Genomic DNA, 12,599 nt, shown 5'->3' on the forward strand with positions numbered 1-12,599 from the left:
ATTTTTGGGAGCTTATTTGTAATGACTTGTTCCTTTCAGTTTCCTAATTTTTCATGCAGACTTGGCTTCCTCCAAACTCTAATTCTAATTAGGTTATTCTTATACCTAAGACTCCGCAAGCTTCCTGAGCTGAGGAATACAAGCTTATTGCTCTGAAAAATTTTCATTATAAGATTCTATCTTTGATAGCATTAGTGTCTCTTCTGAAGTTGTTAATGTGTTGGACAATATGGCTTTTGGTGGTAATATGATTTTGAAGCTCGACATTGCTAATGCCTTTGATACCATGGATTGGACTACTTCATGTCTTAAGTTATTTTGAGTTTAATTCTACTTTTGCCTCCTGGATTTTTGTGTTCCTCAAGTCAACTAAGCTTTTCTTTCTTATCAATGGAAAACCAGTTAGCTTCTTCTCTTGTGTGTGGGGTCCGACAAGGAGATTTGTTGTCTTCAATCCTTTCCTACCTTGCTGATGAAGTTCTTAGTAGGGGCATTCATCGACTTGTTTCTTTTGGTGCTTTGTCCCCCATTTGTGGTCTAAGGAAGCAAGTTTTTCCAACTCAGTCCCTTTACGAAAATGATTATGTTGTTTTGCAAAGCCTCTATCTCTAAAATTAATTGCATTGTTGGCTTGTTGGATAAGTGTGGTCAAGCTTCAGGGCAATACCTCAACAAGAGAAAATGTAGATTTTGCATAGATTGGATCACCCTTGCTAAAGCTTGTATGTTTTGCCTAAGTTTAGGATTCCAATAAGGATCGATCCTGCTTCAGTATCTTGGTGTGACCCTCTTTAAGTGATGAGAATCCAAAAACCGCCTAAATACAAGGACCTATGACCAAGAGTAGGACCAAATAGTCAGTGGATATCCTCCAACAAATGGTAGCAGGCACACTTAACAAGACCCTGAAGGATGAAGGCCCAAAGGCAGAGACACTACTAAGAATATTAATTGTTGCTGAAGGCCCAAACTAATTGGAAGGTCCATGCCAAATATGTTCTTTTATTTATTTATTTATAATTTTTTCGTTGTAATTTTGGCCCAAACTATTTTAAAGGCCCATGTCTATTTCTATCTTTTCGTTCTATATGTATGATTTTTTTTTTCAATAGAGAAACTTTTGGCATTTGATAAAATTTTATGAAAACTTCTCTCTGGGTTCCTTGCTGAACCAATCTCATACTTATCAAGGTAATCCTTGTGGTGTCTACCCTGACTTATCTTCCCTCTTTGGAAGTGGCATCATCCAAAACTCTATAACCTGTATCAAGCGATCCACTCCTAGTAAGGATCACATCATCTGGTATTAGAGCTTCGGCACTTGTTACAGATCTATCCTGTCCAATTTTTATTTTTTTCCTTTGTCATTTGTGTCTCAGTTTTGTGCTTACATCTTGTTTCATTCTTGTTTACATCTTGTTTCATTTTTGTTTGCATACTTGTTTGCGTCCTTGTTGCATTCTTATTTGTGTTCTTGTTTTCGTTCTTGTTCTTGTCCTTGTTTCTTCCAAATTTTATGTCAAAAACAAAAATTCTGTTTGAATTTTGTTTCAAATTCTGTTACAAATTATGTTTGGTGACAATTTGACTTACTGGAAGAATTTTGGGGGTTTAGGGTTTAGTAGGCCATTGAATTTCTCATATTTGTTTGTTTGACTATTGAACGAATTGCCCAATTGCCTATTGAATTTGGACCAGTGGAATTGATTGAGGCAAAAATAGTCTATTATCCTAGAGGAACTTTGAAAAAGAAAGCAAAAAAAAAAAAAATGCAGAAAGTTTGAAAAAAGAAATGGGTGTTTGAATCTTTGAACACGAATTTGAGACAATTAGAGGCGTTTTATTTTAGCAAAAAAATATGTTATTCAATCTGTTGGTTTGTTATCCAAGTTTGTTATCCAATCTACTAGTATGTTATCCTAGTTTGTTATCCAATCTGATAGTTTGTTATCCTAGTTTGTTATCCAATCTGATAGTTTGTTAACCTAATTTGTTATCTAAGTTTGTTATCCAATCTGTTAGTTTGTTATCCTAGTTTGTTACCCGATTTGCTATTCCATAATTAAGTTGTCTTTCTTGTTCTATTACCTTTGTGCGTCTAATTTGATTCATCCAAGGGAATGATTGGTAAAAGGCAAGAGTGAAAAAAAAACATCATATAAAAGCCTATATTGAGAGCATTAAACATGAGTGAACTACCATCAAAGAGAGAAACACGTGAGTAGAGTGTGGTGAGGTCCTGTAATCTTTGTTTAAATTACTGCTAATTGTTTGTTCCTTAATCATGGCAGGAACTGGTGACGATGGTGGTGAATATCATCAACTCAATGGATCTCAGCGATTGTTACTAGACGTGATGACTACAAAAATGCAACTTTTGCTGAACCGTAACAATGAAGAACTCTATGGACGAATAAAAGGATTAGAGCGCCAAATGAATTAGAATGTTGGGAGACCTTATGGTGGGAATAAAAGGGTCAATGATGGACTGAACCGAATGGAGGGCAGAACAGAATTGAGGGAGTAAAACTCAATGTACCCCCTTTAAAAGGCAGGAGTGACTCAGACGCCTACCTTGACTGGGAGAGGAAGATTGAGCATGTATTCTCCTGCAATGATTATACTGAAGAGCAGAAGGTGAAGTTAGCAACAGTTGAATTCTCACACTATGCCCTTGTTTGGTGGAAGAGATGATGAGAGAGGAGGGGTGGGAGAAGTATGTTCCAACTAGCTACAACAGAACCATGCGACAAAAACTCCAGAGGCTGTCCTAGGGAAGTTTGACTATGGAGGAGTACTACAAGAAGATGGAGATGACACTAGTGAAGGCCAACATTGAAGAGAACACTAAAGACACAATGACTCATTTTATGAATGGTCTAAATCCTGACATTAGAGATGTTGAATTACATGAGTATGTGGAATTGGATGACTTGTTTCATAAGGCAGCCTGGGTTGAACAACAGCTGAAGAGGGAAATTGCAGCACGAAGGAACTCATCCAATAATTTCAACCAGAACTGGACCAACAGATCCAAGAATGAGGGAGGAAACTCATTCGTCCCTATGGAAAGTCAGCAGTTTCTAGTGCTAGAACCAAGCATAATTCTGCATCATCATCCAACACTGGTACCAGTAACATAAAATGCTTCAAATGCTTAGGCAGAGGACATATTGCTTCTGACTATCCAACTAGGAGGACCATGATCATGAAGGCAGATGGAGAAATCACCAGTGAATCTGAAATCAGTGAAGAAGAAGAAGTGGAAGAAGAGCTTGAGGAGGAAGCTATGCAGGGTGACATGCTAATGGTGAGAAGGCTCTTCGGAAGTCAGATGCAACCACTGGACGACACCCAAAGAGAAAATATTTTCCACACCAGATGTACAATTAATGGTAAGCTTTGCTCTTTAATTGTTGATGGAGGAAGTTCTACCAATGTTGCAAGTCTCAGGTTAGTGTCCAAACTGAATTTGGATACTAAGCCTCATCCTAAGCCATATAGACTACAGTGGCTTAGTGAAGATGAAGAGGTAAAAGTGACTCAGCAGGTTAAGGTGTGTCTCACAATTGGAAGATACAATGATAGGGTGTTGTGTGATGTGGTTCCAATGGAGGCGACTCATATACTGTTAGGGAGACCATGACAGTATGACACCAAAGCAGTGCATGATGGCTTCACCAACAAGATTTCTTTCCAGCACCATGACCAGAAGATTATTCTTAAACCTCTATCCCCTAGAGAAGTGTGTGATGACCAAATCAGAATGAGAGAAAAGAGAAAACAAGAGAAAGAAAAGAGTGAGGCACCAATGAGGAATAGGAAAAAAAAGAGTGATACACCTGAGGGAAAGAGTGATACACCTGAGAGAAAAAGTGATACACATGAGAGAAAAAGTGATACACATAAGAGAAAATTTAATTGTTTGGTAAAGACGAGTGAAGTGAGGAAAGTGTTGCTTGTTCGTGAGCCACTATATCTATTGTATTCCAAAGACAGTAAAATTTCTACTGAAACTTCTAATGGGTTAACTATTTCTGTTTCTCCTAGTGTTGAACCCTTATTGCAAGAATTTAAAGATGTCTTTCCCAAGGAGACTCCTCATGGACTACCACCTTCAAGAGGCATAGAACATCAAATTAATCCCCTTCTAGGAGCTTCATTGCCTAATAGGCCAACTTACAAAAGCAATCCCTAAGAGACTCAACATGAGGATGCACAGGCTAAAGTTGAGTATGTGAAAAGATTGCATGACCAAGTGAAGGCACAAATAGCAAATAAGAATGAAAGCTATGCCAAGCAAGCCAACAAGAACAAGAAGGAAGTGGTACTTGAACCAGGTGGTGGTTTTGAACATTTAAGGGCAAAAGCTTTCCAAGAAGGAGGGAATGACGAGAATCCAAAAACTTTCCAAATACAGGGACCTATGACCAAGAGTAGGACCAAACAGTCAGTGGATACCCTTCAACAAGTGGAGAAGGATGAAGGCCGAGAGGTAGAGGCACTACTAAGAATATTAATTGTTGATGAAGGCCTAGACTAATTGGAAGGCCCATGCCAAATATGTTCTTTTTTTATTTATTTGTAATTTTTTCATTATAATTTTGGCCCAAACTATTTTAAAGGCCCATGTCTATTTCTATCTTTTTGTTCAAATACTCTATATGTATGAATTTCATTTTCAATAGAGGAACTTTTGACATTTGATAAATTTGTGATAACTTCTCTCTGGGTTCCTCGCTGAATCAATCTCGGACTTATCAAGATAATCCCTATGGTGTCTATCCTGACTTATCTTCCCTCTTTGGAAGTGACATCAACCAAAACTCTATAACCTGTATCAAGTAATCCGCTCCTAGTAAGGATCACATCATCAAGGGAAGGCCGAAACGTGTTTATCTTCAACCTATTGTTGATAAGATCAAGACCAAGTTTGCAACTTGGAAAGGTATGATGTTGTCTCTTATGGGCCGGGTCTAGCTTGTTCGTTTTGGGATTTATGGAATGCTCTCATACAACTTTCATGCTTTTGCTTGACTGGTTTCCTTGTTGAAAGAGCTAGATAAATGTATTTGTAATTTTTTTTTTGGTTTGGTGATGGTTGCACCAAGAAAATTGTGATTCTTTCCTAGGAATTTTTTTGTCGCCCTTTGAAAGAGGGGGGGGGGGGGGTCTTGGTTTACACTCCCTTCACCGCCTTAATGAGGCTGCCATAATGAGTTTGGCTTGGAAGTTCATATCCAGTAATAGCTCTTGGGCTTCTTTTCTCATAACAAAGTTTCTTTGTAGATCTAGGCAAAATAAAGTATTCTAAGTCCTCTTTATGACCTTCTCTTAGGAAGTTTGTTCCCATAGTTTTCTCTAATTCTAAATGGGTGGTAGGTGATGGAGCTACGATTCATTTTTGGAAGGAATTATGGTTGGATTTGGCCATTGGCAATATGTTGGACTTACCCCTCCTCCCTATGTTTAGACCTCTCTTCAAGCCTAAGTTAAAGATTTCATTAATCTTGGTGCTTGGAATCTTCCTCCTTTGCTAATTGATTAGTTTCCCCTTTTAGCTCAAGCTATCTTAAGCATTCATATCCCTACTTATTGCTACCTAGATAAGTTGATGTGGAATCTATCAAATTATGTTATTTTGAATTTAAAAGAGGCCTACTCATTCTTGTCCCCTCATGCCAAGGCACCACCAATATATTTTTCTCTTATTTGGAAATTTGTTATCCCCCCTTCGAGATTGTTCATTCTTTGGTGTTTATTGCATGATAAATTGCCAATGGATGAGCATCTTTGTAGAAGAGATTGTATCACAGTCTCTAGTTGTAATATGTGTTGTTTGGAAGGTGAATCCTGTCTACATTTGTTTCTCAATTGTCCTTTTGCAAAGGAGCTTTGGACCTGGCTTGGAAGCATCTTTAAAAAATCTTTTGGTCTTACCTCTATTAAGACTTTACTAAGTCAATGTGTTAATGTTTCTAGTATTAAGCAGTTGCGTGCGGTTCAGTAGGCAGCCACTACCTTCACAATTTGGGGGATTTTGTTCTGTAGGAATCAAAACAGATTCAACAATATTCCTATCAACTCTTCCCATATAAAACCACTTATTTCTTCCTTAGTTTTTTTGGTGGGTAAAACCAATAAAGCAACTATAAGGTCTTCTATTGATGAGTTTGAGGTGTTCAAGGCCTTCAACATTGATGGGCATCCTTCTAAAGCTCCCAAGATCGTTGAGGTTATCGGGTGCCATCCTCCTTTGCGCTAGGTGAAGGGGAATAACGATGGTGCTGCTAGGGATTCCTTGGCCTTACAGGTAGTGGAGGTATTTTTAGAATCAGTTCTAGTCAGTCCTTGGGTTGTTTTGCTTTTTCCATAGGAATTCAAAAGGTGTTTGATGTTGAGGTAATTGTTGCTATAATTGCCATAGAGCATGTTAGTCTTCAACATTTGTATTGATTTTGGCTTGAATGCAATTCTTTACTGGTGATTGAAGCCATATGCAATCCAAATATGGTCCATTGGAAGCTTCGTGTTCACTGGAAAAATTGCTTGTGCGGATAGATTAACCAATTATGTTGTTGTAATCTTAGCTATTTTTGGTGGTATTCCTTCCTGAATTTTGCCTTTGGACAGTTCTATAGAAACAATATGGGTTTACCATAGTATAGGTTTATTACTTTCTAACATGAATTTTGATTTGATCTCCTCATGTTCTTTTGTTTCTCTACTTTTCATTAATAAATTTATGGTTTGCAAGTGTGTGATGGGCTTTTCTTAGGGTGCCAACATAGTTGGGATGCTTTAAGCAACCCGAATGCTTGCTTTCCTTTTTTCATATATATATATATGAGGAGGGATCTACTTACCCCAAGAGTAAGTGTTTAATGTTACTCTCAATCCTCACCCTTCATTTATGCTTAATCTAACAATTCTATTTAATTCATACTTTCAAATCACTTTTTTCCCCAAAAATCTCACTACGCTCCTTAATCTTCTTTCTCCGATTTGCTCATGAAAATCAACCGTTGTTCATCTTCTCTGTCATCATAACACAACCAGTCAACTATTTTCATTTGTTCCATCTCTTTGCACCTCACGCATCATTCATTGCAATTCTATTGAATATATTCTTAACATTTTTTTAAAAAAAACACAACTCCTTTTTACCTTTTTTTCTACTTCTTTTAATAATGGCAAATTCCATACTTCAATTAAGTATTCTCTGATCTAACACTCAACTATTTTGATTAATTGATGTTTATTTTCACAATTATTTTTCTTTCTTTTACAATACTAGGTTCTAATGATTAATTTGTGCTTTTATTCCTGAAGTTTTATTTTTTTTTTCTTGCTGCAAAGGGAGTAGATGTTGAATTTTATCTTTTTTGAGCAAAGTCGTTTAATTTTTTTATGCAATAATGGAGAATTGGATTATGGGCTCCTAGCTTAATCAAAAATAGATTTAATGAATTCTGATGATAAAGAAGGTGAAATGTGGACATGAATAGGGTTTTGTGAGTTGAACAAACAAGGAAGATAGAAAAAAATGCATAAGTTTGGGGGGGGAAAGAAGTCACGTGAATGGAGAGTGAAAATAAAACTGGACTGTTAGATTAATAATAAATGAAAGGTGAGGATTAAGAGTAATTTTAAATACTTACTCCTAGAGTAAGTAGATCCCATATATATATATATATATATATATATATATATATATATATATATATATATATATATATATATATATATATATATATATATATATATATATATATATATATATATATATATATATGCTTACGTGTGCCATGGTGGTTTGCATTGATTATTATGTGTTTGTTATATGTTTGATCCTCTAGTGGATCAGACTTCTTTGACTAATGTTTTTAGAGTGTTGCTAGGTGCACCCAACAATTTTGCTGGTGCACCCAACAATAGTTGTGAAAAGTCCATAATGCCCCTCTGTAATTTTTTAAAAAAATAACCCTCGACTCTCTCTCTTCCCCGCGTTACCACTTCTGCTTCTTCTTCCTGCTTCTTATTCCTGCTTCTTCTTCATTCTTTGCGCCTCTTCTTCTTCACGTCGTCATCAGCTGCTTCTTCTTTGCGCTTCATTCTTTTCACCTCAGAGCACTTCTTCTTCTTCTTCGTTGAGGAGGTTGCTGTCATTGTTGCGGTGGTGCATCGAGGAGGCATCCGCGAAGAGCAACGCCATCAGGTGATCCGTAAAACTCACAACTTCATTTTAATTGAAAATTTGCCAAATATTTGATACATTGTGAGCTTTTTTTGAAAATAGGAATTTTGGTTATTAGGATCATCTCTGAATGTATGCTAAATATTTGATAAATAGTGTCATTTTGGAGAATATCTACTGTTTCAATTTGATTTAATGCGAATATGCAATTTCCTTTTATGTAATTGCCACTTAGAACTGAATGTGGTATCAAAAAACTGATTCAAACGCCTAGACAACCTCAGCAAATTAAGTTCAAAAGTAACATGATTAGGACAAATCCCTAAAACTTGATCAATAGTTGATCCTTGAGAGAAAAAGGAAAATGGGAAATCATTGCTTCACCTAACTCACCTGCCTAATGCCTATGAATTTCTTTTGCTCCCTCTAAAGCTCAAAGGCCTGCACTCATTTCATTCTTAAAAAATTGATGGTAGGTTGCTTCAAAAAGCAGCCCAACCTCCTCTGCTTTGAACAAAGACATTGAATATTATTCATGTCTTAAAAGGAGAAAACATTCATTATCTGGTGGTCACACTACTAACTTTAATTTAAACGTTCACAACATATTTAGGACTAGCATTATTAGCTTTTTAGAGAACTGGTCAACAAAAACATATTGGTCAATGTGGATTATTTCTAGATAGAATGCTATAAGGACAATCAATTAGTGTATATAGAAAACATTTAGAGAGAAAGTTTTACGAGGGTTAGGAGAACAATTAATCCAAATCCTATAATGATTGCAACTTTTACTACCTGAAAGGTTAAGATGTGGAAAAGGACATATAAGCATATTATTTAACAATATCCTAATGCTCTTGTACAATACATGAGATATAGCAACCTGTTCTTATTTCTATTTCAGACTGAACATCAATATTGTTAGACAAGATAGGTAAATGCAACATTTTTATAGAAACTCATTGCTTACTCTAGGGTAGTGATGAAAATATGAAAATAGTGATTCTCTGAATTAAAAGTAGATTATAACCTGATTAAATGGTCCTCTAGAATTTTCATCTCCATTATTATCAGAAGTATTGATCTCTGATTCTCTGAGATATAGCATTAATTTGATAATCACATTTCACCTACAAATTTAAAACAACAAAAATTGAAGTTAGTAGCTTTTGGGGCCAAACTTGATTCATTGGTGTCTATCAGTTCATGAAATAAGGCTTTATTTGGCTTCATTTGGTGTCTATCATGATGTGGTTCTATGTTTAGTTTTAATTCATGGATTGAAAATGACTAAGCTTTGTTGAGACTCTCAAAATGAATGTGGTCTAGAAATTCTCTAATTATAATTCTCTTACTAAATATATATGTGGTCTAAAAATTTAAAAGATACTTCTTCATCCCTAATTATAATTCTCTTAGTAAATGAAACCAATATTTTTTTTTCTTGAAGAGAACTAAAGTTAATTATCATTCTTCATACCCTATATATAATACCCAATATTTTTCTCTTTTTGTATCCTAAAATCGTGAGTAGAAGTTAAACCAATTTTTGATTTCTTCTTTCTTTGGCTTTATTTCCTTTGATGTTGCTTCCATTTCATGAAGCTCATAGCTGAGACTCTGCACAATATTTTGCCGGGGTTCAATGTAGGTGATGGCATCCTCAACAATGGTTGCTTTGTTCATCTAATATCAATAATATTAGGATCCATAATCAATTTCCATTCAATCATATAGTGTACTGAATAAAAACTAACCCGATAAAAGCCTGACATGTGTAGCCTTTCTTGACATACATGTCCTACAATCAATGAAAGCCTGACAGCATACGCGACTTTCAGTCAATGAAATTTGAGTGAATGAAATCGGTGATTGAATTTGCGATACTCATTTGCAGATCATGGTTAGGACCAGAGGATTAGGTCGTGCCTTAGGTCACGTTACTAACAGAGGTGTGGGCAGAGGAGATTGTGATGATTCCGATGATGCTCCGCAGTGTCGACGGCCTACCGCATCTGCATGGAGGCAGCGAGTCGCTGTGACTGCACCGCACGATGAGCCAGTGGTCCCTGCGTCAGATGTTGAGGCTTATGTATTTCTGGATGACCCGATGGCGGACATTGTGGCAGACATTCTTGCGGACACAGGCGCGGAGGCTGCTGAGGATGAGCATGAGGGATTTTCGGGTGGTCCAAGCGACCCATCCGTGTTGACCCAGTATGCGAATCACGTTGCTTGCAACGTATGGACGGGAGATGTATTTATAATATTTATTTTTAGTTACTTGTAAATTACACTTTATGATTGAAATTAGTTTTCCTTTAAATGATGATTTTAACGAATTTTGTGTTCCTTTAGACTTCAATTCAGGAGTGTCCTGAGTTGAAGTTATCCTCTCATGGGAGAAAGGCCCATAGTTTAGGCAGGCCTGTCCTTGCCATTGAGGGACTTGTTGCTGGTACAGGACTAAGTCCTCTGATCGCGTGTTCGGTAGACACTAGCGATCAGGGACTTTTGTCCTCGTTTATGGAGCGATGGCATCGGGAGACGTCTAGTTTCCATCTCCCGGTGGGAGAGCTCACCATCACGCTGGACGACGTTTCCTCGCTTCTCCATCTGCCCGTGGTTGGCGACTTACACGCCTTTGAGCCCTTGCACGTGGACGATGCGGTTCAGAAGTTGGTGGACTTATTGATGGTCTCTACAGAGTTTGCCAAGGCTGAGATAGCCCAGTGTCGTGGACTGTACGTACGCCTGTAATTGGTACGTGATATATATGAACGCCGATGCTAGGCAGGTCATTGGACAGCTGCGGCTCGCGCATATCTTCTTCATCTTCTGGGTTGCACTCTGTTTGCTAACAAGAGTGCAACCAATGTGCATGTTGTCTACTTGGAGGCCCTTCATGACCTCAGTATGACGGAGAGGTACGCCTGGGGAGTGGCTGCTCTGGTGCATATGTACGACCAGCTGAACGATGCATGTATCAGCCACAGCCGACAACTTGGTGGTTACATCACACTGCTTCAGGTAATAAATATGTTTTTTATTTGTTCAGGCTCAAAAATGTTCAACTTTAAATTTTGTTACACTTTCATTATTAATGTTTATAATTTTGATGTTACATCTGTAGTGCTGGATTTACGAGCACTTTCTGTCAGTCGCGGACTCCACTGCTGATCAGGACTACAACAAGGATTCTCCACGTGCGTGTAGGTGGATTGCGATGAAGAAGACTGTGAAGAGCATTTGTACGTCGGCGTACAAGGAGCGCCTGGACCGACTCCGAATTCCGGATGTCTGTTGGATCCCGTATGGGGAACACCGATCGGTCCGGGACTTCCACGTCAGATCATGCTATTTCAGTCTCTTGCGCTGGGGGCCTGTTGCTATTTATTACCGACCAGAGAGGGTCGTGTGGCAGTTTGGATACACGCAGACCATTCCTACTCCTCCTGTTGATTCATGGCTCTCGTATGATGACATAAACGACAGGTGGATGCACTACTCAGATCATATCGTTCCAACAGGTGAGGTGTGCGCTGTGCCAGGTCAGTGTGCCAGTGACTACATGGACTGGTTCTTCTGCATCTCGCATCCTTTCATGACACCTGGCCACACATCAGATCCTCTGTCTGATGGTCATGCCCCACAGTCCTGAGTCGTCCCTCAGGCCCCGCAGACGGATATCCCTCACGTGACAGAGCCAGGAGCTTCGTCAACATCTGTGGAGGAGCCTAGACATTCAGTGGTAAGTAATACTAATAATTTACATCATTTACCTCAATATTTGCATAATAATTTGTGTAATCAGTTTGTTTTGTATGTAACAGGAAGTTTGTGATGACATTGCTGAGAGGTTGGAGCGCCATCTGAGTCTAGAGGTGGTCACGTCAGGCTCATCGACATATGAGGTGATCGAAGAATGCCTCAGGTTGGCTAGGAGTGTGACACAGGACCATCTAGTATATGTTAGGTCTAGACGCAGGCGGCGCACGGATAAGGCGTAGTTTATTTACATATTTTATATTGATATTCCATGTATATACAGATATTGTACATGAACCCATTTCATGAATATTGTTGGTTTTATTTATTTTCATTAGTAATGTTAGTTTTATTTGTTTCCATTGATTGTGTATTCCATTTGTGTCTATATACACACATGTTATTAAAATGGTCTAGTTAACTTAGTTATAGTATACGCAAATTATTATAAATGGTCTAGTTAATTTAGTTTACCAACTAATAAAAAATAATTTTAAATATAATTGAAATAAAGAAGTTGAAAAGGGTGTAGAAAAAAATAAATTAAACAAAAAATGGACATCATGAGTAGAGGTCATACAAAAAAATAAATTAATATTTTCATAGAAAAAAAAATTAAACAAAAAATGGA

General features: G+C 37.6%; 2 protein-coding genes across 2 annotated transcripts; both read left to right on the forward strand.

Moving 5' to 3' along the window:
* The first annotated feature begins 10,100 nt into the window (after positions 1–10,100).
* On the forward strand, positions 10,101–10,960 carry LOC114368177. Its single transcript, XM_028325515.1, has 2 exons — positions 10,101–10,442; positions 10,559–10,960. Exons 1-2 carry the CDS (start codon positions 10,101–10,103, stop codon positions 10,958–10,960), a joined length of 744 nt encoding a protein of 247 aa, XP_028181316.1.
* A 156-nt stretch (positions 10,961–11,116) lies between these two features.
* LOC114368178 (protein MAINTENANCE OF MERISTEMS-like) lies at positions 11,117–11,861 on the forward strand. The gene is made up of 2 exons (XM_028325517.1): positions 11,117–11,230; positions 11,334–11,861. Exons 1-2 carry the CDS (start codon positions 11,117–11,119, stop codon positions 11,859–11,861), a joined length of 642 nt encoding a protein of 213 aa, XP_028181318.1.
* The last annotated feature ends 738 nt before the right edge of the window (positions 11,862–12,599 follow it).

Source organism: Glycine soja, chromosome 9 (genome assembly GCF_004193775.1).
Source record: "Glycine soja cultivar W05 chromosome 9, ASM419377v2, whole genome shotgun sequence".
Lineage (NCBI taxonomy): Eukaryota > Viridiplantae > Streptophyta > Magnoliopsida > Fabales > Fabaceae > Glycine > Glycine soja.